This window comes from Neofelis nebulosa, chromosome 6 (genome assembly GCF_028018385.1).
Source record: "Neofelis nebulosa isolate mNeoNeb1 chromosome 6, mNeoNeb1.pri, whole genome shotgun sequence".
NCBI lineage: Eukaryota > Metazoa > Chordata > Mammalia > Carnivora > Felidae > Neofelis > Neofelis nebulosa.
The window spans coordinates 128449223-128476175 of NC_080787.1; the positions used below are offsets into that span (position 1 = coordinate 128449223).

Below are 26953 nucleotides of genomic sequence, written 5' to 3' on the forward strand. Positions count from 1 at the left end.
GGTGTAGACCCAGGAGAGAAATTTCTGGGTCATCTGATCCTTCTGTTTAGCCTTTTGAAGAAGTACCAAACCGTTTTTCCATAAAGGCCACGCCAGAGGCTAGAGTGAGGGGAGAATGGAAAGTTACCGTGTGATGGGTGTAGGTTTTCTGAGATGATGAAAAAGTTTTGGAAATAGGCAGTGGAGACGGTTGCACAAAACCGTGCATTTAATTAATACCACTGAATTGTATGCATAATTATGTATAGGGTTAAGGCGGCAAATTTTTGTTATATATTTGTAATTACATATTTTTTTTAAAAAAAGATATACTTAGGGGTACCTGGGTGGCTCAGTCGGTTATGTGTCTGACTTCGGCTCAGGTCCATGATTTCGAGCCCCATGTCAAGATCTGTTCTGACAGCTCAGAGCCTGGAGCTTGCTTCAGATCTTGTGTCTCCCCCTCTCTCTCTCTGCCCCTCTCCCACTCATGCTCTGTCTCTCTGTCTCTCTCAAAAAGAAATAAACATTAAAAACAAATTTTTTTAAAGATGCACTTGGGTGATACAAAAGGATGTTTTAGTGTTTTGGTACTCTCAGCTCCCAAGAAATCTGACAGTTGTTTCAATATAGTAGAATTTACCATATCACCTTCTTCCTGTAGGGGAATAAGAAGAAATTTGGCGGGTTTCTGCCCTTTGACTTTGTTAGAACGTGTAAATCATAATCTGTCCTTGCTTGTGGACACTGCGGGCTACCCCACCGGGCAATGCCTCACATCCGTACGGCACATTGCTAAACTAACAATGTTTAGTTTGGTCTTATGATGATTCTGTATTATGGATTTCACAGAGATCTGCTTTCTGGTTTCCAGGGCTGATAGAAGTCTGGATCATCCTGCTGGAGCAGCTAACAGCAGCTGTGTCCAACTGTCCACGTCAGCATCAGCCACCAACCCTGGATTTACTCTTTGAGCTGTTGAGAGATGTTACCAAAACGCCTGGTAAGAATTTCTACGTCTGTCTTTTGGGGGGAGTTCTTATGCATGTAACTTTTTTTTAGGAGGGTATTTCTGTGGGTCTGCTTGTTTCACAGCTATATCCCTGGACTCGGTGCAGAGCTCCGTGCAAAATAGATGCTCAGTAAATACTTGTTGAATGGCTATGATGCAGTGATGTTTAAGATATGTCCTGTTATTGTTTCCATGTCTTCCCAGCAGTCCCTTTATAAATAATGTGTGCTATCCAGTTAGTTAGATATGTTGGATTCCCACAATTATCAGGCCAAGGGTATTGGCTTTGCTCTTTTCCAGGATTACAGTCTTCCTCTTTGACTGGATCTTACATGCTCTTGGCCCAGAGCTGTCAGTGGGACTCACTGGGTCTCCAGTGACATAAACAAACCATGTATATATACAAATACATATACATATATATACACACATATACATACATATAGATGCAATATTAAGACTGCAAGATGTTTTTATTTTTATTTTAGAGATAGCACATGAACAGGGGAAAGAAAGGGGCAGAGAAAGAAAGAGAATCTTAAGCAGACTCCATGCTCAGTGCGGAGGCCAAGGCAGGGCTCAGTCCCACAACCCTGGGATCGTGACCTGAGCCAAAATCAAGAGTTGGGCGTTCAAGTAACTGAGCCACCCAGGTGCCCCAAGACAGCAAGATCTTAAATGTATAAAGGTCAGAGGTGATTAGATTTAGAAAAAGACATTTAGTGGTCACCTGGTACCTTAGTAATACAGGAAAAGAATGGCCCTGAGGGCATTTATTTCTTCTTTTGAATTAATCAAATTTAGCATGTACACTTAGACATGCAAATTTTCCCAAGATCCAAGAAACTAGAAATTTTGGTTTTCACAAACAGAATCAGAACCACAAATGAACCCACTAGTTAATTCCTTAGTAGTAAGAGGAGTTTCATATTTATCATAAACTGATGAAGACTTGATAATCCTATATACATTTTGTCTCGCTATTAATTTTGACAATGATGCTTGGTGAAATATACTGAATAGCAAAAAAATTATGAACACCCTACATGGGTTAAGTGAATTCTAGTAAGAGCATATAAATATTCTGCAGACATTAAAATGAGTGTGAATATTTAAAATATATATACTACGGAGTACAATCTCAAATTTATGAAATGTTATGCATTTATAAATATACGTGTACATTCAAAAAGACTAGAAGTCAAACATCAAAATGTGATTATCTCTGTGGGTGAGGTTTTTTTCTTCTTTGTATTCCCATGTGTTTTCTGTTTATTAGGAAAAGGGGAAAAAATAGGATGCCTTACTTTTGTAATCAGACTTTAAAAATCCATCACTTTCACAAGGATTTTCATTATAGCATTGTCTATAAAGCAAAAAATTAGAAACACCTTAAATGTCCATCAGTAAGGGACCGGGTAAATAACTGCTGTGTATACACATACCATGGAATGTGGCAGTCAAAATGAGGAATACCTAAATTTGCTAACAACGAACGGTCTCTAACACATGTTAATGTGCTTCTCAGTGTTTCATGTAGACACATGTACTTACACTTTAGAGGGTATTTTCTTATAAACCTACAGATACATACACACATATCTGGGGACTGGAGTCAATCAGGTGATCCTTTATAGCTTTATTGGTGTTTGAATTTTTTTATGAATTTATTCATGTGTCACTTCCATAAGTAAAATCATCAGAAACAAAGAAGAAAAATGCCACCGAAGACCATGTATTCCCCAATCAGGAGTAAGTTCTTTTTCCTTGCAGCTTCTCAGAGGGTAGGGGATGCCCAGGAAAGAGACGGGCAATGCCAAGCGATGGCAGGAGCTTCCCTTGCACTACAGGAGAGCTCTGCGATCCCAGTTCTCATGCTGACTTTTCTCTTCCAGGACCCGGGTTTGGGATCTATGCGGTGGTTCACCTTCTCCTCCCTGTGATGTCCCTTTGGCTCCGTCGTAGCCATAAAGACCATTCGTACTGGGATGTGGCTTCTGCTAATTTCAAGCATGCCATTGGCCTGTCCTGTGAGCTGGTGGTGGAACACATTCAAAGCTTTATACACTCAGGTATCTATGGTGCCACAGCAGTCCATGCTGAGGATTTCTTTTCGTGGCAAGCGTCACCATTTAAAAGTGCTTATAAATACCAGGGTATGATTTTTTTTTTTAATTTTTTTAATGTTTATTCATTTACTGAGAGAGAGAGAGAGAGAGAGAGAGAGAGAGAGTGCAAGCAAGGGCGGGGCAAAGGGAGGGGGGACACAGAATCCGAAGCAGGCTCCAGGCTCTGAGCTGTCAGCACAGAGCCCGATACGGGGCTCGAACTCACAAACCGCGAGATCATGACCTGAGTCACAGTTGCTTAACCAACTGAACCACCCAGGTGCACCCCCCCCCCCCCCGCCAGTGTATGATTTTTATCCAGAAATGACGAAAATAGAATTATGTGGTCAGGGCCAACTTCTCGTAGTAGATGATGAAAATGAAAATTGATACTTGCAGTACATATGTGACTAAAAATAAAATTCCATCTAGTATGTCTATGCATGAGGAGAGGGGAGGCAAGTTCAAGTATATAATGAATACATTAAAAAAGTGACGGGTGTATATCTTCCTGCTTCATCTGGGGAGGCTAAATGGAGGAGATAAGATTTTAGAACCGGCCTAAAAGTTGTTTAAGAGGGTAGGGGGTAAAGTGTCTTCATATCTCTGGCAGTTTGAAAAAGATCTCAAAGTATGTGGTAGATAATATATTGAAGCAGGAACTAGGAAATAGTTCAGCTATTGAAGGGAAATAGGTCAGCTGTGGTACCAGTGGAGCACCATTTGTGAAATCTACATTCTTGCTCATGGTTCTTCATAGGAAGAGTTGGAAGTTTGAGAACAGAAGAAAAATCGCCGTTAACTCTAGAAGTTTTCATTCTGTATGCTGGGGCGCCTAAGTGGCTCAGTCGGTTAAGTGTCCAACTCTTGATCTCAGCTCAGGTCACGATCTCAAGGTTCATGAGATCGAGCCCCGCATCCAGCTCTGCACTGACAGTGTGGAACCTGCTCAGGATTCTCTCTCTCCTTCTCTCCCAGCCCCTCCCCACCTCAAAATAAGCATTAAAAAATAATAATTCTACAGGCCTTTCTCTTTTCTTTATAAAGGGAGAGGTGAGGTAAGAGACTCCCTTGTTAGAGACATTAGAAAATCTGCTGAGACAGTCACCCCAAGGGAGAGTCTAAAAGCAAAGATAAGGGGCGCCTGGGTGGCGCAGTCGGTTAAGCGTCCGACTTCAGCCAGGTCACGATCTCACGGTCCGTGAGTTCGAGCCCCGCGTCAGGCTCTGGGCTGATGGCTCGGAGCCTGGAGCCTGTTTCCGATTCTGTGTCTCCCTCTCTCTCTGCCCCTCCCCCGTTCATGCTCTGTCTCTCTCTGTCCCAAAAATAAATAAATAAAAGCAAAGATAAGAAGTGGGTAGCTGCACTAAGTTGAAGGACAATTTGCCCCACAAAAAAGAACGTCAATCGCAAAAGAAAACCAGTGGATTTTTCCACGTGTAAGCGATAACTGTCCCTAGGGGTAGATGTTCTCATCTAGATCATTGTTTTTGCACGGCCCAGAACCTTTGATGATCCTACTGAAAATGGAATCTGTGGCATCACAAGGACTCTGAGGGAAAAGAATACAGATGTATTCCCTTGAATTGGACAAATAGAATGACTTGGGGAAGTCTCACTTTTGGTCTGGGGATAGTGTGCCAGACTGAGAAGTTCAAGAAGTGGTAAGACAAGAGAGGTCTTGTTTGCTGAGAGCATTGAATTCAATTTAGTCTATCAGCAATAAGGAATGTATATGTTTCATTTTTCTCTTTTTTGTTTTTTTAAGAATTTAAATTTTTTGCTAGCTACTCTTCAGGCTGTAGATGCTATATTCTGCCTAATAGTAATAAATTAGTAAAGTAGGTGAATTATACGCTTAACTTTGAATGCACACCGACACATGAAAGCAAACCACATATATTTCATCTTGAAATGGATAATACAAGCTAAAATTGAGTTTAAAAAATCCAAGAAAATTACTTTTCTCACAGATGTTTATAGGACTTCCTCCCTTCGCTGCAGATGCCATTTCAACCCCCTCCTTTACTGAGTGAAATCGTGGTCTTACTTTTCCCCATAGACATCAGGTATGAGAGCATGATCAACACGATGCTGAAGGACCTGTTTGAGTTACTGGTGGCGTGTGTGGCCAAGCCCACAGAGACCATCTCCAGGGTGGGCTGCTCCTGTATTAGGTGAGAAAAAGATTCCCTGGTACTCCACAAAATTAAGAGTTTTTATTATAAAATCCAAGGAAATTAGATTGCTTTCTGTAGGTAAAAATGACTATATAGGTGTGTGTGTGTGTGTGTGTGTATGTGTGTGTGTGTATATATTATTAGCATATATAGGTGTGTGTATATATATACACATACATACATACACACACACCTATATATGCTAATAATTCCTCATTTCGTGTCTAATCAGCAAACATTTATCGTCTTAGGCATTGTACGAGGTATTCTGCTGGGTAAGAAGTCAAGATCCCTACCCTCAAGAGGCTTATAGCCTTTTCTAAAGGACATAACAAAGAGAGACCCATGAAAAATGATAACAGTAAAGACTTATCCTCCATGCCAAGAAGGGACAGGAGGGCTGGGGAGCAGGGTGGTCAGCAAGGGCTTTTCGTATTAATGACACTTGGTCAGATCCCCGAGGTCGGTAAGCTTTTGATCGGTGGGGACTCACAAGCAGAGCATCACAAACAGGAGCACGGAGATCAGAGTTACCAGTGACGGGGGCGGGGGCAGAGGGGGGTGGGTTTGGTTGTCCTTTGTAGAGGAGTGGCAGAAAATGGAGCTAGAATGGAAAACCTAGCACAGAATATATACAGTCTTGCATGCAAGCCTAAACATTGCCCTATTTACACTGGGGACCTGTTGACATTTCTAAAGTCAAATGCTTTAGGAACAGTGTTAGGACGATGGAACGTCACAGGCGGAAGCCAGGAGTGATGAGAGGCAGTGAGACCTGCTACGGAAGCTATGGAATAAATCTGTGCACGCGTCTGTAAGTCCTTACACCGTGTGACGGCAAACATACAGATTCAGGATCTCCTTGTCTCCCTGGGCAGGTATGTCCTCGTCACGGCGGGCCCCGTGTTCACCGAGGAGATGTGGAGGCTCGCGTGCTGTGCCCTGCAGGACGCGTTCTCCGCCACGCTCAAGCCGGTGAAGGTAAAGTGCGGGCAGGAGGAGCCCGAGCAGGGTCCAGCCTTCCTTTGCCCCCTCCCCCTGTCAGGTCGAGCACCCGGATTCTGCCCTCCTCCCCTTAGCAGGCTGTCTCACCGGCAATCCTGCAGAGGGGGAGAGAGAAGTTGTCGGATCAGTGCTTCCATCCCGGACGCAGGGACAGTGTCAGCTCGGGGACGGGGCCTGGACGCACCCAGGGAACGCCTGCTGTGTTTCTCCCTAGGATCTGCTGGGCTGCTTCCACAATGGCACGGAGAGCTTCAGTGGGGAAGGCTGCCAGGTGAGGGTGGCGGCCCCCTCCTCCTCCCCCAGTGCGGAGGCCGAGTACTGGCGCATTCGAGCCATGGCTCAGCAGGTAAGGACTGGGGCTTGTGATCCCAGGGGCTGCTAGATGCTGGGACTAGGGCTTGTGATCCTAGAAGCCTCTTCCTGATGGTCTCACATCACCACACTGCTTTCCACTCCCTTAGGGACGTGCACGTCGTTCCTCTGCGCCTGGTCCGTACCGCCCTTTAAGAGGAATGACTAACCCGGTCAACGGCATTATGATCGTCTCTATCGTCTCTTGCTTGTTGCGTCCTCCAGTGCCCAGATCAGATAGAGTCCTTTTTCTGACGGGCCACTTCCACTTCATACACCACTTGCCTTGCTTGGACTGCTTAGATTATCCGTATTTGCTTAAATATTGATGTTACTGCCAGACTACGAGTGCCTAAGGATGGCACACTTACAAGTTGCGTAATTTGCAGACTCACAGTTCAGTTGACTGTAACTGAGAAGTGAAATTAAAATACACTTACTCATGCGGGGATCCCCATGTACCAATGACTTTTTCTTCTGGCAGACGTCAGAGGACTCACGAAAGTTGGTTGTGAGCTCCCGAGGAGCAGAGAGCACGTTCTGTGTATTCGCCTTGGTGGCCCCTAGAGCAGGGCATATAGAAGGCACTTAGTAAATGTCTGCTGACTCGGGGAGTTACTGAACCACAGAAGGCCTTCCAGCATTAGCACCGGCTGCAGATGTGCCCCCCAAACACTTGAGCAACACGTCAGTCTACCTCCAAGAAACCCTGCATGGGCTTCCAGCAGTAATTAAGCACTGTTCCTAAATTTACATATATTCATAATAACGAGTGGTTATGGGGAATACAGTCTCATGTAATGGCAACAGACATATATGAATTATGCCTTCATATACAGAAGGTATTTTGCATATATGTGTGTGGTATGTTTGAAATATTAAGCAGTTATGGGGCACCTGGGTGGCTCAGTAGGTTGAGGGTCTGACTCTTGATTTCGTCTCAGGTCATGATCCCAGTGTCACGGAATCAAGCCCCATGTCGGGCTCCACGCTGAGTATGGAACCTGCTTAAGATTCTCTCTCTTTATCCCTCTGCCCCACGCATACTCTCTGTCTCAAATAAAAAATAAATAGGGGCGCCTGGGTGGCTCAGTCGGTTAAGCGGCCGACTTCGGCTCAGGTCATGATCTCGCGGTCCGTGAGTTCGAGCCCTGCGTCGGGCTCTGTGCTGATAGCTTTTTTTTTTTTAATTTATTTCCATGGGTGATTTCACTATGGACCTCTGAGGATGCACTGGATGGCATATAAATGAACTTTCTTTAGGTCTAACTCCCTCTTGCTCTCCGTCCTGTGCTAAGTGAAGGTCTGTGCTAACAGTCAAATCCGAGAATGCAAAGTGGCTCCACCCTTTTGCTGTGTCCCTGGGTAGGTGGCCTAGCCGCTCTGAATGTTTCCTCGTGGATAAAACGGGAGTGGAAATACCTAGCCACTGTATTCCACATATAGTGCTCAAACACTTATCATCAGGCCGGTTGTACTGTTCTGAAGGGAGAAAGCACATCCCTCTGAAGCATCCATGGCCGGTCCGCAGAGGCTGGAACAGAAGAAAGGTCATAAGGCTGCAGCGAAGAACCACTAACATCCACGTGGCTGTTGTGGACAGCTGCGGCATTAAGGCACTGTAACAGAGAAGCCAAGAGGGTGGTCCTCTGATGGGATAACTTGTCTAATGGGACACCATTACACGCTAGATACAGATGTTTCCCACGTGCCTCCTGTGTCCACCCTTCAGATAACCCAGAGAATCTGATAAGAAACTTTTCCCTTCTAAATTGTGTAAACAAAGGAAAAGTTTCTTAAGACTATTTCTATTTCCAAAGGGAGGTAGCGAAGGTCTGTGAAGTCATGTGAAATGAGATCACTGAGGTCTGGACTGGGAAGCAGTTGCTATCTTCTTGGTCACTTCTCCCACCGTCTGGTAGAATTGCAGGTCCACGTTAGTAGTCCCGACAGGAGGTCCTAATTAATTTCTTATTCCTGTGTTGGATAGAATATAACTGACATCAAAATCAGATTTTTTTTTTTTTTTTCACAAACACAGCCCCTCTTTACGTGCTCGTAATTAACCTTGAATAGCAGCACTTGCTGTTTGGAGTGTAATGAACTGTCACATGATAAAGGTAGTGAGTAGTGTTAGCGTCAGCCGCTAACTTCTACTGAATATTTACTGTCCCAACATTACGTGTATGTAATATACACATATTAATTCTCTCAGCAAACACACCAGGTAGGAAACCTCAGTATCAACCTTATTTTGTAGGTGAGAAAATGAGTAGAAAGAATAAGCCACTTACCCAGGGCCACCCAGCTAATCCCTGGTGGAGTCAGGTCGAGGATGATGGGGCTCTGAACTGTACCTTTGCATGTCTTCGCAGGTGTTTATGTTGGACACCCAGTGCTCACCAAAGACTCCAAACAACTTCGACCACGCTCAGTCCTGTCAGCTCATTATTGAGCTGCCTCCCGATGAGAAGCCAAATGGACATACCAAGAAAAGGTAAGCAGCTAACCAGCCTAAACATGTGGGGAACTTAGGATGAGCAGAGCTCGTTTATTTCCCGTTCTGGCTCATTGTAGTCCAAGCTTTGGCTGAGAAGACTGGAAACATTCATAGAGTCCTCTAGCCAAGGTTTTCGCAGAAAATTGTTCACCTCTCCACCAAAGTTTTCACATTTCACATGTACTAATTTGCTAGGGCTGAGATAACAAAATACCACCGACTTGGGTGCCTTAACAGAATAACAGAACTGTATTTGCTCACAGTTCTGGGGCCTAGAAGCCCAAGATCAAGGTGTGGGCAGGGTCGGTTTCTTCTGAGCCCTCTCTTCTTGGCTTCTGGATGGAAGCCTTCTCCCTGTGTCTTCACATGGTCTTTCTTCTGTGTATGTCTGTGTCCTAATCTCTTATAAGGACACCAGTCATAGTGGATTAGGGTCTATCTGATTAATTTTCAAGACCTTATCTCCAAATACAGTCACACTGTGGTACTATGGGTTCAGATTTCAACATATGAGTGGTGTTGGTGGGGGGACACAACTCAGTGTGTTTTTAGGACTATATTACACCCTTTTTTTTTTTAAAGAAAATTGTAACGTGAGGCATGATTTATATTATTTCAGGGAGAAATACGTCAACTTCTTAAGAGCAAGACAGCTGTCAGGAGACAGAAAGATCTCTGCCCTGCCCCAAGAACCTTGCCTTTTTTAAATACTATCATTTTGCCTGAAAACTATTGTTCCTAGACTTGAAGGAGAATAGCCATGACTGAAATTTCCATTTTTAAACTTCCAACACAGGAATGGTAATGATGAAAAGTGTTTGAGCACTATATGTGGAATACAGTGGCTAGGTATTTCCACTCCCGTTTTATCCACGAGGAAACATTCAGAGCGGCTGGGCCACCTACCCAGGGACACAGCAAAAGGGTGGAGCCACTTTGCATTCTCGGATTTGACTGTTAGCACAGACCTTCACTTAGCACAGGACGGAGAGCAAGAGGGAGTTAGACCTAAAGAAAGTTCATTTATATGCCATCCAGTGCATCCTCAGAGGTCCATAGTGAAATCACCCATGGAAATAAATTAAAAAAAAAAAAAAGCCCTAAATCAAATTCAGATTATAAACTGAATAAAGAGAAATCTGGGTGCAGTTTTTAAATCGCTTTGGCATTGATAGTCCCTGAGCTTTACACAACCCACCTAATGTGAGAGCTTTAAGAAGTAGTACTTCATGAATCTGTTTATCGCTGATACTGACATTAGCGTGTCTTAAGTCAGCCACTTGTTATGCAATTAACTTGAGGAGGAGGACTTTCCTTTGCACTTGGCATCTGAACACTTCACGGTCCCCTCCTTTAAAGGGTATGCTATATGCTGAGCAAAAGGTTGAAATGCTTGGGTACGACAAATTGAAAAATCATCTATGGATTTTTGTTTGCTCCGGGTCTTTTTAAAAAGATGATTAAGAGTTGCATATCTATAAACAGTTATGTCACTTTTTTGATATCTTTCTGAAATTTTGATCTCCTCAGTATTGCTGCTGCCACTTTGTTTTCTTATTGCTACGTCAGTCAGCTTGAACCTAAAAGGGATTTTCTGTTCTTTTTACACACACACTTAGCCATTTTATATCCTAAAGCATCGAAAGGGGGATCTCGGTTGGTAAAGATCCTCCAGAATTCAAACGTGGCCTTGCGTCAACCCTCTTTTTAAGTGTTTGCTGCTAAAGGGTTTTCCAGTTCTCAGGGAAGGTGATAGATCATGTCCTCTGGGCTATGGTGTTTATACCTTCAGAAGGTTGATCAAACTCACCCCTCTGGTTGTGGTTCCTGCTTCAGGAGTCCAGGCTGCCAGGGCCCTGGGGTTGGAGCATCAAAGCCATTTCTCAGGGAGAACATTTTGTCCAGGCAGTGATGTGTTCAGGCACCTGCACCTAGAACCGATAAGTTTTGGTTACTTGGTTCGTCTTGGATACTTACTGAGTGCTCCTATCACCAGACATTTTCCCAGGCCCTGGGGACACAGCTGAATAAAATACTGCCCTGGACCTTGGGGACTTTAGAGTGTGGTGAAGAAGACAGACAAGGGTATAGACTTGAGTAATTGGTGACAGGACTTCCCTTATAGTTCGTGTCCTGTAGTTGTAGACACAAAGTATTAGACCAATTTGGTGGCTTTTCGAGCCCTCTTCTTCAGAAAAATGCATATTCAGGGTTCCTATACCTTCAATAAATTATCAGGCGGAGGACAAAAAATTAAAAATTAATTAGCTAACTTATCAAAAGGGGGAATGGAGAGTTACTGTGCAGTAAGTATTGAGTTTGAGATGAAAAAGTTCTAGAAATAGCGGTGATGGTTACCCAACATTGTGCACGTACTTAATGCCACCGAATTGTACTTTTTAAGATGGCCAAAATAGCAACTTTGTGTCATGTGCGCTTAACCACCAAAACAATTACTTAAGTGACTCGTTAGAAAGGGTGACGGTTCTTCGCTGCTCATTCTTTCCATCTTTGCTGAGCATATGGTGTTCCCTCATTGAAAGGCAGGGTCAGCCTTTCAATGTACAGAAGCATTTGTGTTCCTTTCTGTTACAAAAAAAAAAAAAAAAAGTAATTTTTACATGCAAGGTCATAACTAGACATACTAACCTAACGTAATGGTTGGATTTTTGAAATAAACATTATTAATAAGAGTTGCCATCTTGCTATAATTATCCCATCACGGGAATCAGTTTGCAACCTAATGGCATAAGCTATTTGCGTGAAGTTCTTAAGAGCAATGAAAAGAATGTGAAACCACAAGCCACGTGGGGGAATTAAAATTTTCAGCTAAAGGTAGTACTTGGAATTGAAATTGTTTTCTTAGTATAAGAATGCAACCAAACAGAAGAGGCCACATCACCAAAGGGCATTTCTAAGGCTTCCTTATATGTGGGCTGTGCCCTGATAAGGACGAGGAGGAAGTTGTCCTCGTGACTGATGGGTGGTGCCCGCTTCTCAACCAGGTGGCCTGGCTAGATGTCTAGGGAGGATTCGCCCCATCCCATGTAGCTGACACGAGGGGTATCTCCGTGGATCCAAAAGAGCATTCGGGGCCCACAAAGGAGTCCCCTGGCCATGTGGCGGGAGAGGACACAAAAGAGAATTGCATGTGTTGAGTGAATGCTGCTTTCTCTCCTCAATTTGGCTTACAAAGCTTGAGTTAAAGTACCTTTTTCTTCATGCTGCACATGTTTGGTTCTTCTCCATCTCACGTGTTGGCAGCACTGGAGTTTTTACGCATAGGCACCTAGAGCATTAACAGTTAATCCTGGTAAGCAAGTGCGGTCCCTAGAAAGCCAGACTTCAGTGAGATTGCTGCCGTCTTGGAGTTTGAGAAAAAAAGCCAAAGGGCAGAGGAGAAAGGCGATTAAGATGCAGAGAATTGACCAGAAATTGTTACTTTCTGGTTTGACACTTCATGACTCGTAGCTATGAAGGAAATAAAATGCCTGTATTTAATAGTTTTTATAATACATTAATATCACAGCTCCTAGATTTTTAAAAAAGTATCAGCAATCCCATTAATGATGGTGAAAATGGTTACCACGTAATGTCCCTTCTTAAAGGAAGGCATTAAACTACAAGTAAGTTTATCATTTCACCCGCGTCGTTCCAAAACGTGCAACATCCAAATCGCTTTAATGAACCTCACGTCCGGCCAAACGAAGACTACTGATCAATCCCTTTCTTTTCGTTTGAAGCGTTTCTTTCAGGGAAATTGTGGTGAGCCTGCTCTCGCATCAAGTGTTGCTCCAGAACTTGTACGACATCTTGTTAGAAGAGTTCGTCAAGGGCCCCTCCCCCGGGGAGGAGAAGACGGTCCAGGTGCCCGAGGCCAAGCTGGCCGGCTTCCTCAGGTACATCTCCATGCAGAACTTGGCGGTCATCTTCGACCTGCTGCTGGACTCGTACAGGACGGCGAGAGAGTTCGACACCAGCCCTGGGCTGAAGTGCCTGCTGAAGAAGGTGTCTGGGATCGGAGGCGCTGCCAACCTCTACCGCCAGTCCGCGATGAGTTTTAACATTTACTTCCACGCGCTCGTCTGCGCGGTCCTCACCAACCAAGAAACCATCACGGCCGAGCAAGTGAAGAAAGTCCTTTTCGAGGACGACGAGAGGAGCACGGACTCCTCCCAGCAGTGCTCTTCAGAAGACGAAGACATTTTTGAGGAGACGGCCCAGGTGAGCCCCCCGAGAGGCAAGGAGAAGAGGCAGTGGAGGGCCCGGATGCCGTCGCTAAGTGTCCAGCCCATCAGCAACGCGGACTGGGTGTGGCTGGTCAAGAGGCTGCACCAGCTGTGCATGGAGCTGTCCACCAACTACATCCAGATGCACCTGGACCTGGAGAACAGCGTGGAGGAGGCTCCCATCTTCAAGAGCGACCCGTTCTTCATCCTTCCGTCCTTCCAGTCGGAGTCCTCCACCCCATCCACCGGGGGGTTCTCGGGGAAAGACACGCCTTCTGAGGACGACCGGAGCCAGACGCGGGATCACGCCGGCGAGCCGGGGAGCCTGCGGGCCGGCAGCGGGGACATGCTGCCGCCCCCCAGCCCCAAGGTGGAGAAGAAGGATCCCAGCCGGAAGAAAGAATGGTGGGAGAACGCGGGGAACAGAATCTACACCATGGCGGCCGACAAAACCATTTCCAAGTTGATGACTGAATACAAAAAGAGGAAACAGCAGCATAACCTGCCCACGTTCCCCAAAGAGGGCAAAGCAGAGAAGAAGGGCGAGCCGCTGGGTCCACGGGGCCAGGACTCCCCGCTGCTTCAGCGTCCCCAGCACTTGGTAGACCAAGGGCAGATGCGGCATTCCTTCAGCGCGGGCCCTGAGCTCCTGCGACAGGAGAAGAGGCCCCGCTCTGGCTCCACCGGGAGCTCCCTGAGTGTGTCCGGGAGGGACGCCGAGGCACAGATCCAGGTGGGTTCCTGCCAGCCCCAGGCTGCGGGGAGGCGCGCCTGGCAGCGCAAGAGGGAGGCTGGGTCCCCCGTGACAGCGCAGACACGTCCCCCTTACAGAACACTCATACGCATTCTGAGAGTTGACCGTTTCCCTCCAAAGTCAGAGGACGGCCTGAGCCTGAGACACAGCATCTGTCTGTGTCACTCTATCTGTGTGAAACTGAAATTTGATTCTTAGATAATTTCAGGGATGGTTTTATGGGTTCCAAGAGATATTATTGAGAATCTAGAGCTCACTCGGATAAATGAGATGAAGCTAAAGCTTCTAAAGTGAACATACCTTCTCTGGCATGGAGTCCTGAGTGTGTCTGAAGATGCCCTGAGGAAATATGTACAGGACACAGGCAAAGCACGCGTTATTATGTGGTCCTACCAATGAACTGTTTTGGTCCCAAGTTTTGCTAGCCCCTTCCGAGCACCCAAAACGTCTCATTCCTTAGAGGGCTCTGAGCGTTCCTGTTCCTTTATATAGTTAATGTTTGTAATTCCGTGGGGGCATCAGCAACTCAGCCTGAGAAGAAAACGGTGGCGGGAGCGTTTGTTCAGTTTAGGAACTGATGAGATGGGAAAAGAGAAATGGAATCTAGAGTGAGCAGGAGCCCTTTCAAAATACTCTGGGCGCTTAGAGCGCGGACCCCTGGTGCAGGCATAAGTTAGATCTTCGATCCTAGGATTCTATGAACTTACACATAACCGTATTCTTAGGACGAACATAAATTTGGACTTAGCATGAATCTTGCAAGATGCCTCTTTTTCCTCTAAAGTATTTTGAACATAGTACTAAACTTTAGAACCCACAAAAATCATCTTTGACTGGACTTTTGCTAATCTAGTCTAACAGAGATGTATGGTAGTCCTATTCCAGTTTGCTAGGCATTATACGTGTCTTCATAAGGGGCGCCCCGGTGACTCAGTTGGTTAAGCATCCGACTTTGGCTCAGGTCATGATCTCACGGTTCATGGGCTCAAGCCCCACATCGGGCTCTGCGCTGCCAGCTCAGAGCCTGGAGCCCGCTTCAGATTCTGTCTCCCTCTCTGCCCCTCTCCTCCCTTCTCTCTCTCTCTCTCTCCTCCTCCTCACAAAAATAAATAAAATAAAGTTTCTTCATTATGAGAAGGCAGGAGAGTTTTTAAAAATATGAGGAATAAATAAGATTTTGGTACAGGCATACCTTGGAGATATTGCAGGTTTGGCTCCAGACCACTGCAATAAAGCAAATATCAAAGCACGTCAAATGAAATTTTTGATTTCCCCGTGCATATAAAAGTTATGTTTACACTATGCTGTAGTCTATGAAGTGTACAATAGCATTATATCTACAAATATATATACACATACCTTAATTTTTAAAATACTTCATTGCTAAAACTCATCTGAGTTTTTAACACGTCATAATCTTTTTGCTGGTGGAGGGTCTTGCCTCCATGTTGGTGGCTGCTGACTCACCAGGGTGGTGGCTGCTGAAGGTTGGGGTGGCTGTGGCACTTTCTTAAAATAAGGCGACAATAAAGGTCGCTGCATTGACTCTTTGACATATTATTTCTCTGTAGCGTGCAATGCTATTTGATAGCATTGGACCCACACTAGAACCGCTTTCAAAATGGGAATCCATCCACTCAAACCCTGCCACTGCTCCATCCACTAAGTGTATGTAATCTAAATCCTCTGTTGTCATTTCAATAGTCTTCACCAGGAGTAGATTCCATCTCAAGCAACCACTTTCTTTGCTCATCCATAAGAAGCAACCCTTCATCCATTGAAGTTCGATCACGAGATGGCAGGATTCCAGGCCCATTTTCCGGCTCTGCTTCGAATTCTTCCGCTGTTTCCCCCACACCGCAGTTACTTCCTCCACGGAGTCCTGAACCCCTCAGAGTCCTGCATGAGTGTTGGAATCAAGTTCTTCCACGCTCCCGTTCATGTCGATGTCCTGACCTCTTCCCATGAATCATGAATGGTGTTAACAGTATCTAGAACAGTGAATACTTTCCAGGCCTTCAATCTACTTTGCCCAGATCCAGCAGAGGAATCACTGTAACACCTCGAGCCTTATGAAATGTATTTCTTAAATAATGACTTGAAAGTAGAAATGGACTGCAGAATGGCTGTCGTGTTAGCAGGCACGAGAACAGCGTGAATCTCATTGGACATCTGCGTCAGAGCTCGTGGGTGACCAGGTGCATTGTCAACAGGCAGTAATATTTTGAAAGGAATCCTTTTCTCTGAGTAGCAGTTCTCAATAGTAGGTTTAAAATATTCAGTGAGCCATGGGTAAACATGTGCTGTCATCCAGGTTTTCCTGTTTCATTTATGGAGCACGGAGTAGATACGGCCTAATTCTTAAGGGTTCTAGGATTTTGAGAATAGTAGATGAGCAGTGGCTTTAACTTAAAGTCACCAGCTGCATTGGCCCCTAACTAGAGAGTCAGCCGGCCCTTTGAACCCAGGTACTGACTTCCCTCTGGCTATGAAAGTCCTAGGTGGCATCTTTTTCCAACAGAAGCCTGTTTCGTCTGCACTGAAAATCTGTTTAGTGTAACCGCCTTCATCACTTATCTCAGCAGATCTTCTGGAAAACTTGCTGCAGCTTCCAATCCATACTTTCGATTAGGGAAACAGCTTCTTTCCTTAAACCCCATGAACCCACCTCTGCGAGCTTCAAACTTTTCTTCTCCAGCTTCCTCACCTCTCTCAGCCTTCACAGAATGGAAGAGAGTTAGGGTCTCGCTCTGGATTAGGCTTTGGCTGAAGGGAATGTTGGGGCTGGTTTGATCTTCTATCCAGACCACTCGAACTTTCTGCTTGTCAGCACTAAGGTTGTTTTTCTTTCTTATCATGTGTGTGTTCACTGGAGTCACACTTTTAATTTCCTTCAGGAACTTTCCCTTTTGCGTTCACAGCTTGGCTAACTTAGGCTGGAAGCTGGGCTTTTGTGCCAGTCTCGGCTTCCAACACGCCTTCCTCGCTAAGCATAATCATTTCTGGCTTTTGATTGAAAGTGAGAGACCTGTGACTCTTCCTTTCACTTGAACGCTTAAAGGTCCATGTAGGCTTATTCATTGGCCTAACTTCAATATTGTTGGGTCTCAGAGAATAGGGAGGCCCAAGGAGAGGGACGGGTGAAGGGCTGATCAGTGGGGCAGTCAGAGCACACATGTTTCTCAATTAAGTTCACCATCTTATATAGGCACAATTCATGGCACCCAAAACAGTTATAATAGTAATATCACGGATCACCCAAACAAATATAATAATTCAAAAGTTTGAAACATTGTGAGAATTACCAGAATGTGACACAGAGACACAAAGTAAGCAAATGAAAACACAAACAAAAAACCCGCTATCTGGGAAGCACAGTAAAAGCAAACTGCAATAAAATGAGTTATGCCTCTAGCCTACAAAAGCTGAAAATCAGGTTTTCCTAATGTCAGAGGAGTTTCTGCTATTCCTTGTATGGATGAACTCAAAATGACAATTTCTAGTGGCTACATTCAATTAGTAAAGACAGACTTATTGCAGCCCAAAGACAGAAAACTCATTCGCACACTGGCAGGGCTTAGCCACACCTGAGAGTTCAGCTGAACCCAGAGGAGAAAGCCGCTAATTCCCCCAAATCCTTTCTCTTAGGCATGGACCAACATGATGCTAACAGTTCTCAACCAGATTCAGATCCTTCCAGACCAGACCTTCACGGCTCTCCAGCCTGCAGTGTTCCCGTGCATCAGCCAGCTGACCTGTCACGTGACCGACATCCGCGTGCGCCAGGCCGTGAGAGAATGGCTGGGCAGAGTGGGCCGGGTCTACGACATCATCGTGTAGACCACTCAGTTTGAGGAAGTTCAGTAGCAAGGGTTAGAGAGTGCCTGCCAGTCTGACTGATCGCGTTATCCCCACCACCAGCCCCACCAAAACAAGTGTCTCAGAGAACAATCTGTTGCTCCCTAACACTGGGGCCAACCTGGACACTAACCTTGTATCTGGATGACACAAATGATACTCTGATTTTGCACATTATTGCAGAAAAGTCTCCATTCCTTGATACGTTTCTAAATCTTGATGTTTATTTCCCAGTGCTTCTGCTTGCGATGTTATTCCCAAAAGGATCCCTTTCCAGGACTACCCCTTTGAAAACACTACATTGACCTATTTGATTTTTTTTTTTAATGGAAATGTTAAGGAAATATCTGCTGGTAAGTCAAGCTGATGTGTAAGCACTCAGGCATCTAGTAAAGACATTCACTGGAGGAAGATTTTCTATTATGATTATGGGCTGATTAGCAGCTGGAAAAACATTCTTGGGGGTCATAATCAAGAAAGGGATGGCTTCCTCTGTAAAATATCCCAGAACATTTCAAAGTCGTCCCAAACTGTCAAGATTTTCCAGTTGGTATTCACCAACTTCTTCTAAGGTACGTTTGTGCCTTTATTTCCCTATTTCTAAAGGAAGAAAATGCTGTCCTGGCAGGGTTTTAAGTCTACGGGCTGGCAGCCTTTGACACACAGATTGGCTGACACAGATGTTGCCAAGAGACAGACTGACCAGCCACCCTGGCTTCCCATTAGTCTTTGCTTTTGCTCCCAAGGCAAAACAGGAAAGGGAAGGAAAAAATGGTGCCTTAGTTTTTTGTTGCACAGACATTTCTATGCTCCACAGTTATCTGAACATAGGGCAGAACCTTGGGTTTTTAAGGAAACAAAACGTTAAAACGCAACTCATTTTGTATCCGCACCTTCGGAGGAAAGGACTCAGTTCTCCATCCAGTGAGCAGACTTCTCAGGGAACGGGGCAGGAAGTGTGGGGTAGGGAGACAGCTGGAAGGGGTGAGAAAAGAGATTGTGACGAAGTCATTTTAAATCTTAAAATATTATACAAGCATCACATAAAATGAGGGTGTCAGGCATACAAGCTCTGGTCTCAGAAGAAAATAGAACTAAAGGAGAAGGGGACACAGAATGAAATTTAGGAAATTAAGTTTTTCAATTTCAAACACTTCTCCTCTCTGGCAAGTAAATTTACTTATGTCTGGTGTCTTTCCAGGCTGTTATTTTACATGAATATTTCTTTTAGATATCACTAGGAAATTAATTTGGAAACTTTATCATATTTACAGTACACTTAATAGTTCTTCAGTTATAATGACTGAAACTCATCAAGCCCACTCGTGTACATTCTAGAAAGTAGAGTTCGTTGCTAAGATACATTATCATTTTCCCAGCCCCTAAAAACGTGTTCACAATGGAATGTCATTGAAAAATAAAACAGCAACTCTTCAGTACAGAAGTAAGGATTTCAAACCAACAACTTTGCTCAGTGCTAGTATTTGTAAACTTCATCTTAACCTTGTAGATATTTACATATTTCTCAAGGAAGACAGAGTTCCCTGACTTATTTAGGCAATCTCAAAGAACCCCATCATTTCGTATGCCATCCAGAGATCACAGCAAAATCCAGAAGGCATTTTTCCAGTTCCACAAAACCCTCTCTTTGCCTTCAGGTTTTACTCATTAGACAACAATTCAAGTGTAAACACAGATCAACTATTTGATCTTAAGCAGTGAACTGTTGGAACAGCAATGTATTTAGGAGTATTCTGTACTTTTAAACTTTTTATATTTTGGAAGTAGAATGGGAATTCAGATACTTTTCCTTTGTTTTCACAATAACCACAAAAAGGAACAGAACCACCATGATATACTGCTTCTCTGAGGTTTACTTCCCCTTTGTGAACCCATGAGGACTACAAAATTAACTTGGTGGGGGTGAGGGCCATGGGGTGGGGTAGGGAGGAAGCTTCAGAGAAGCAGAGTGTCAAATCCATGATTATAACATGTTTACATGTAGCAACTTTTTATATAGCATAAAAATTCAAAGCCAGTCTCAAATTAGAATGTCACGTCCCAGAATATGTTAGTTGTTTGGAAATCAGAATTCATTCTCCCATAGACTCTCTCTCATGAGATCCAAGGCTAGTTTATGAAAATAAATTTCCCCCGTACTATGTGCAAACACTGCTCTGAGACTATGACTCATTATAGGTTCGAAGAATGAAAAAGTGAGAAAACGTGCATAGCTCTTTACCTACAATTTTGTAAGAGGGTTTTAGCCCTTTCCCATCATCTATTCTATAGCCTACCCCGAGGCCCATATTGGTCTCAGCTCACCTTGATACTTCCCAGAGGTATTTGCTGTTGTCAAGAGGACATCGCCGGAGACAAATAATCTCTAACAAATAGGACTTCAGGTCACAATGACGTCCGTCTTCTCCAGGAGTGGAGAGGAAAGGGAAATAATTAGGGACCCTCGGTAGATGAGTGGTCCCTTCCCTGTTTGGCCCCTCACACACTTCCAGTGTCTGGGTTTCTGCCTCTCTCCCTCTCTTCCTTCACTCCATCTCTCCCAAGGTCTCTGAAAGACCAAGGTCAAGACAGCCTTTGTGGCGAAAACAGTCATGACCATATATTTACTGATCTAAGCAGAATAAGATTTTGCACGTCACTTTCAGTTGCCTGTATTTACTGCCAAAAGTGTGTTACCCTACAACTGAGACGTACTCTCTTTTTCTAATATTTTGGTAAAGTGTGCATCATGAAAATACCTAGAGAATTTCAAAGTGTTTAGGAATTCCTGACAGCCAAGTAGACCACACGCATCATCAGATTTCTCCTTGCCATGAGGACATAGGTTTGATGGAGGGCCAGCGTCTCGCCTAGCTCTTGCCTCTCCTGATTAGCTTTTAAAAATGCTTAGGCTGCCTCTTTACACCATGTTGCCATCTCTCCCCTTATGATTATTTTCTAGCCTCATCCATCAATATACAACTAGGGCACTTTCTACCGTCTTTACGCTATGTAATGACCAAGGCAGATGCTAACATATATAATGGCTCAGACTAAATTATTTTCAAACAAACATGACAGAATATTAACATAATTCAAAAGCACCTTTAAATGGAAACTTCTTGGTACAGTGTCACCAGGCTTTTAGTTCTTGTTGTTTCAAGGTTTATACAGAGCCCGTTGAGACCATCAAGTAGCCTTCACTGTAAGAATGTAATGCAATTATATGACAGAGATCCCTGACTTTCCCCAAATACATCACAGGGCTGCTTCTGCAGGAAGGTTTTCTTTCTCAGAAAAGAAAATCCATCTGTGTCCGCCCTATCATACTAAGCAGAGTGAAGACCTTAGTTTGGAGCCGGTAACAATTGCAAGAGGTTACAGACGACAGGGAGGAGGTGACATTTGTTGAATGCCACTGTGACCGTAGACCTGAACCTACATCACCCTTTAGCTCTCACGATAACCTTGTCAAACAGGTTTTGTTTTCCTCATTTTTTTCAGATGAGGACACAGACCCAGAGAGGTTAAGATATTTGCCCAAGATCACCAGTAAATGGCAACGTTGGTTGCAAAAGAGCTGTTCCTGAATTCAAAGGCCATGCTCTGTCTACAATACAATGCTCTCAGGACACAGAGTGAATACATGAGTGTTGCCAGGAATCAAACAGTGAAAATGAGTTGAAAGTCCCATTTAATTGATGTCCCATATCTACAATCCTAGGAGGATTTTTTCAAATAGGGTTTTAAAAACGTGTTCGTTCATAGAAAGATCATACATAATATAATGTTTTTGGGGTGTTTGAAAATAAAATAAGGTCTGAACTTTAGTCTTAAAGCAGACCCTCAGTGGTAATTTAGAAAACTTGCCAAATTAGCCGGAAGTGATGGAATATTACTATTCGGGGCCAGCTGTTCTGCAGGTGTGCATGGCAGTCTGTGTCCGGAAGGACACGCACGACTGGTAAACTTTTCTCAATTGCCGTTTAATCACTCAGAATCAAGTGCCCTGTAGCCAACAGTGCCTCTCTACTTGCTTCCCTGGGAAGTAGATGGTAATAAAAGTCATCATCAAAGTTTGAGAATATGCAGAATCAGTTCTAACCAGTTTTCCACTGCACTCTCTGAAAAGGAAGCGACAGGTAGGACAAGATTGTTTAAAGATCCAGGTACTGAGGGCATCAGGTCAATATCCACCACGTGCCATATGCCTCAATATTTCTACATACTCTGCAGACAAGGAAACAGACGTAAGGAAAATCCAACATATGACATTAAGCGGGTGACAGAACTTGGATATGCATGGGTACCACTTAGGTGATCCTGGTGACATTTAGTGTGGCCTTAGAAAAAGCAAGATACTCTTTTTAAGCACTTTTTATTGGAAATATGAGCTTGTTATGGGGCAAGATTTAATGAAATCAGTAAACTCATAATTATGCTTCATCAAAAAAAAAAAAAAACTATGTTCATTCATAGTGGAACAATCTAGAAAATTGTCTCTCTCCTTTTATGAGATCCTCTTCCCCTGCTTATAATGTTTATATTTGATGTGGAAGTAACTAAAATTTTAATACAGAGTTTTGGACTAGAACACCATTTAGATTTCCAAAATACAATCATTGCTTCAGGGAAAACAGACCAAAAAAAAAAAAATTATCCCAGGGGATAATTTATGAGAAACTCAGTTGAGAACAAGATTCAATTTCCTTATAAACAATGGCACCTCTTACTAATTGAGGAAAATGCAATACAATACCACTAGCACCATATAAAACCTTTCCCCTGTATCTTTGTGTAATAATGCGTGGGGGTTCCAGGGAGGAGAGACTGGCTGACCATCTTAGTAACAAAATTACAGTCAGCTACTGGTGCATCCCATCCAGGTATGGTCCTTCCAGCTTGTCAACCACCAAGAATTGCTGCGTATTATTAGTTCCTATCCTAAAGTTTTCAGTGGTCGTCGTCTAGTACCTTTTGACTTTGCTCTTAGGTGGTTCTCAAACTTTGGCACACATCAGGATCACCTGGAGGGCTTGTTAAAACGCAGGTCGTTGGGCCCATGCCCACGGTTTCAGATTCAGTAGGTCTGGAAATTTCCATTTCTAATAAGTACCCAGGTGAGGTCAGTGCTGCTGGTCTGGGGACCACATTTTGAGAACTGGCTTGAAAAAATTTCCAACCACTGCCTATGAGATCAGCCTGACTTATCAAGCTCTATAGAAACATCGAACTGAATCTTGGGCAGACACCTTGGGATTGGATTCTCTACAGCATTCCTACTCAACCTTCCCAGTTTCTAGGTTTATTATGCCAACAATTAGGTTTTTTTTTTTTTTTACAAGCTAGAAGACAATGAATGTATAAGTTCAATGAAACAGTGAATTCTGTGTAAGCTTCTCGTCTTTGTATTTAGAAACACTGGTTATGGATGATCATTTGTATCATGTTGACCCTTTGACTTGTACTGAGGTGATTTTAAATTTAAATATGTAGTGTTTGAGTTTCTTCTGTCATTACAGCTTTAATGAGACATTTCCATCTCAACTCCATCACAACTTTGGCTCCTGGCTTCCAGAAGTTTTGAGTCGTTGCTTGCTTGCCAGTAGGTTTCTCTCTCTCATTAGTCACCCAAATGGCAACACTTCAAAATGGTATTACACCGTTAGATGTACCTTCTTCTTAACTGTCTGGTGTAAATTAATATTTTAATTCTTATGTACCTGTGAAGAGTCTACCAAGTGGCTTCATGGAAATTTGCAAACTGAACAACTCCCTTTTGAGCAGTACATGTGCCCGTTTGAAGGACTTTTTGGTAAGTGTGTTTGTGTTCATACCTGCACAGTGGAGACCGTATTCATTATCTCATCTTCCAGTGACGGGAGAAATGTTCACGGGCATCAGCAGGCTTTGGGACTACAGTAAAATTATGTTAGCTTAAATATAGGTGGGGCCTATGTTTCTTAACACTTCGTCTGATTAGTTCACTTTGGAAATTCTTTTTTCCACCAAAAAAAGAATAATCAGGGAATAATTCAAGAGAAAAAAATTAAGTACCTTAAAATTATCATCCATGTATAAATTATATTAATTATATCATTCTTATTGATTTCATATTCTCTAAAGCCTTCTGCTTAAATACGCTGACATCATTTAAATTACTTTAGATTGTTGTATGAATAGAAATGACTATATTTACGAGAGTTAGTGAGATCAGAAAGCATATCAAAGGGTTGATGGTATTAAGGAGTCAAGTTCTTGCCTCTGTGGATGGAAATGATTGTTTCAGTTCACGTTTGTTTTCCATAATCTGTTTTGGAAACTCTGTGTGCATTTAGTTCTTTTAATAGTCATTGGTTTTCAAATTAAATTTAAAATATTAATCTCTAGGAATAATTTAGTTCCAACTTATTTTACCAACTGGTGCCAAAAAAGGGAGCGGGGGTGGGGGGGGAAGCTAAAAGCCAACCTTTTGAACTACCACACAAAATGTTTTCTCTTCAAGCTAGGGAATCTCAAGCCCTGACATTACCAGCCACAACAGTCATCCAGGGCTACCTCATGGTCATGTGCAGGCTACTTTGCATTCCTCCCATGGAAGTTCTTCCATCTGTATTTTGTTGGAAGTGGTTCTCTATAATAAAAATCGGTTCCCTGCTGAATAGGCAAAAATGGACAAGGATTAGTGCTTTTGATATTGTGGGTTTCACTTCAGTTGAAGCCATGTGATAGGATATCCAGGTATGGCATGATAGGGGCAGGAGCAGGTGCCCAGAGGGAAAGGCTGCTTTCAGTTATTTTTGCTTGTTAATTTGTTTTCAACAGGTGGGTGGGGGTGGCTAAGAAGAAGACATTTATTGCCCTAATCATGCCAAAAGACTATTATTCGAGATTATTTTCCTGCTTTTCTAAGAGAAATAAAATAAATTACATTATAAACAGTTTCCCTGTTATCATTTCCCACTCTAAATAAAGCCAGTGGGTGGTAAGGGTTCTTTTATCCCTTCTTATATTATGCCAAAGAATCGACTTGTTTTCATTAAAAATTATAAACAAATGAAGCTTGGTATAGCCATAATGATTTGAGTCAGTGTACCATTTTATCTAGAAAATGCAGAATTCATCCTCGCAATCCCATTCACCAGGAGCCTTGAAGCATTTTGTTTACTCCAAAGGACTTGTCTAGAAGTACAGTTTTTATTTTGCCTTATTTAGTCAGTTTGGTCATATTTATTAAAAGACACACACACACACACACACACACACACACACACACACACACAAGACTACCCTCCTTTATATATGTTGATAAACTGTTTGATTTGATAGAATCTGTCTGTTCATTGTTTATCAGGTCCCTGTAAGCAAGCTTGCAAGTGTATTTTGTGTACATTTTATCGGAGGTGAAAATGAAAATTCTAAAGAGAAAATATTTTAAAAGATATTGTATTTATGTTGCTTGTGTTGTAGAATAAAATTTCAAATGCATTAAAAAAAATCTATGTGGAACAATTTTCTTATCTAAAAAACCTATCAAAATAATTTGTGTAAATATCTTATGTTTACAGAATACTACCCCAAGAACCAGGTTTCTTTTTCCATGGCATTTCATAACTGAAGAGGCCCCTTCCAGTTCCTTAACACAGACAAGGTCACTGTTGACAATCTGGTACATACCTAGAAAGTATATCTAAAATAAATTCATATTATCTGTAGATATTGATGGAATTTGTCCATTACAAAAATCACTACCTTTTGTTCATAACAAATCCCTCAATAGGTATATTATTATTAGAAGGTAATATTGAAAAGAAAATACAACCCCTTTAATGTCATGGTCTTATTAGATTGCAGCTTTAAAACTGTTTCAGGGGCGCCTGGGTGGCTCAGTCGGTTGAGCACCCGACTTCAGCTCAGGTCATGATCTAGCAGTTGACGAGTTCGAGCCTCAGCTCAGGTCATGATCTCGCAGTTGACCAGTTCGAGCCCCGTGTCGGGCTCTGTGCTGACAGCTCAGAGCCTGGAGGCTGCTTCAGATTCTGTGTCTCCCGCTCTCTCTGCCCCTTCCCCACTGAGGCTCTCTGTCTGTCTCTCAAAAATGAATAAACGTTAAAAAATTTTTTTCTAAACTGTTTCAAAAGCCTACAACAGTATAACCCTAGGAATCATCATGCCCAAATCATGGAAAACTGGCCAATAGAGGGGCAAAAGAAGTAAAAGTTGCCAAAGAGACGAAATCTGTGCACGTGACCTTAAACCATGATTCTATCATTCTATCATACACTCTGGTAATCTGACAGTTGCACTACTAAGTCACCAGGCACTTCCCTCTTATGGATGAAATAAAACTAAAATAGATACTAACATATTTTACACAAGGACATCACAAACATAAGTGACCAACTGTTCACGCATGGAGAAGAACAGCCGAGGTGGCCTTGGGCTTTAGCCAGCAAAGCAGAATTCACATCTCGAGCTTTGCCTCTTCCTGGGAGTGGGAAAAACAGACAACACTTGAGTACCGAGCTCAAGGTTCCCACTCCAGAAAATGAATATAAATTCTAACCTCGGGGTTGCTTCAAGAGCACACGAAAGCCCCAGTGCTGCAGTGCTCTGTACACGCTAATGATTAATAAATGCAGTACTGCTATGTGCTGGGGCGGGGAACCATCTCATCAATGGCCCCACTATTTTGCAAGAGAATTTATACTTGAGACCTCGTGCGTACCTATCCTTGACATTCATAGCCATACATGCACTATAATACAGAAAGCTAAGCATTTTGTGCCAATCTTGTATGAGGTGGTTGGCCACTCAGATGCATCTCTCTTTTTTTAAATTTTTTTAAATGTTGATTTATTTTTGAGACAGAGAGAGACAGAGCATGAACGGGGGAGGGTCAGAGAGAGAGAGGAAGACACCGAATCCGAAACAGGCTCCAGGCTCTGAGCTGTCAGCACAGAGCCCGACGCGAGGC

General features: G+C 43.3%; 1 protein-coding gene across 6 annotated transcripts in view; it reads left to right on the forward strand.

The window, feature by feature from the left end:
* The window catches only part of ARFGEF3 (ARFGEF family member 3), a 183751-nt gene extending 158277 nt beyond the window's left edge, over positions 1 to 25474 (forward strand). For all 6 annotated transcript variants that reach the window (XM_058735422.1, XM_058735423.1, XM_058735424.1 and 3 more), the window contains 8 exons: positions 854 to 982; positions 2887 to 3063; positions 5162 to 5276; positions 6158 to 6260; positions 6499 to 6630; positions 9011 to 9132; positions 12879 to 14097; positions 17767 to 25474. In XM_058735422.1, the coding sequence (XP_058591405.1) occupies positions 854 to 982; positions 2887 to 3063; positions 5162 to 5276; positions 6158 to 6260; positions 6499 to 6630; positions 9011 to 9132; positions 12879 to 14097; positions 17767 to 17958 (2189 nt within the window). In that variant the 3' untranslated portion in view covers positions 17959 to 25474. The remainder of the gene's footprint in view (positions 1 to 853; positions 983 to 2886; positions 3064 to 5161; positions 5277 to 6157; positions 6261 to 6498; positions 6631 to 9010; positions 9133 to 12878; positions 14098 to 17766) is intronic.
* Positions 25475 to 26953: the final 1479 nt, after the last annotated feature.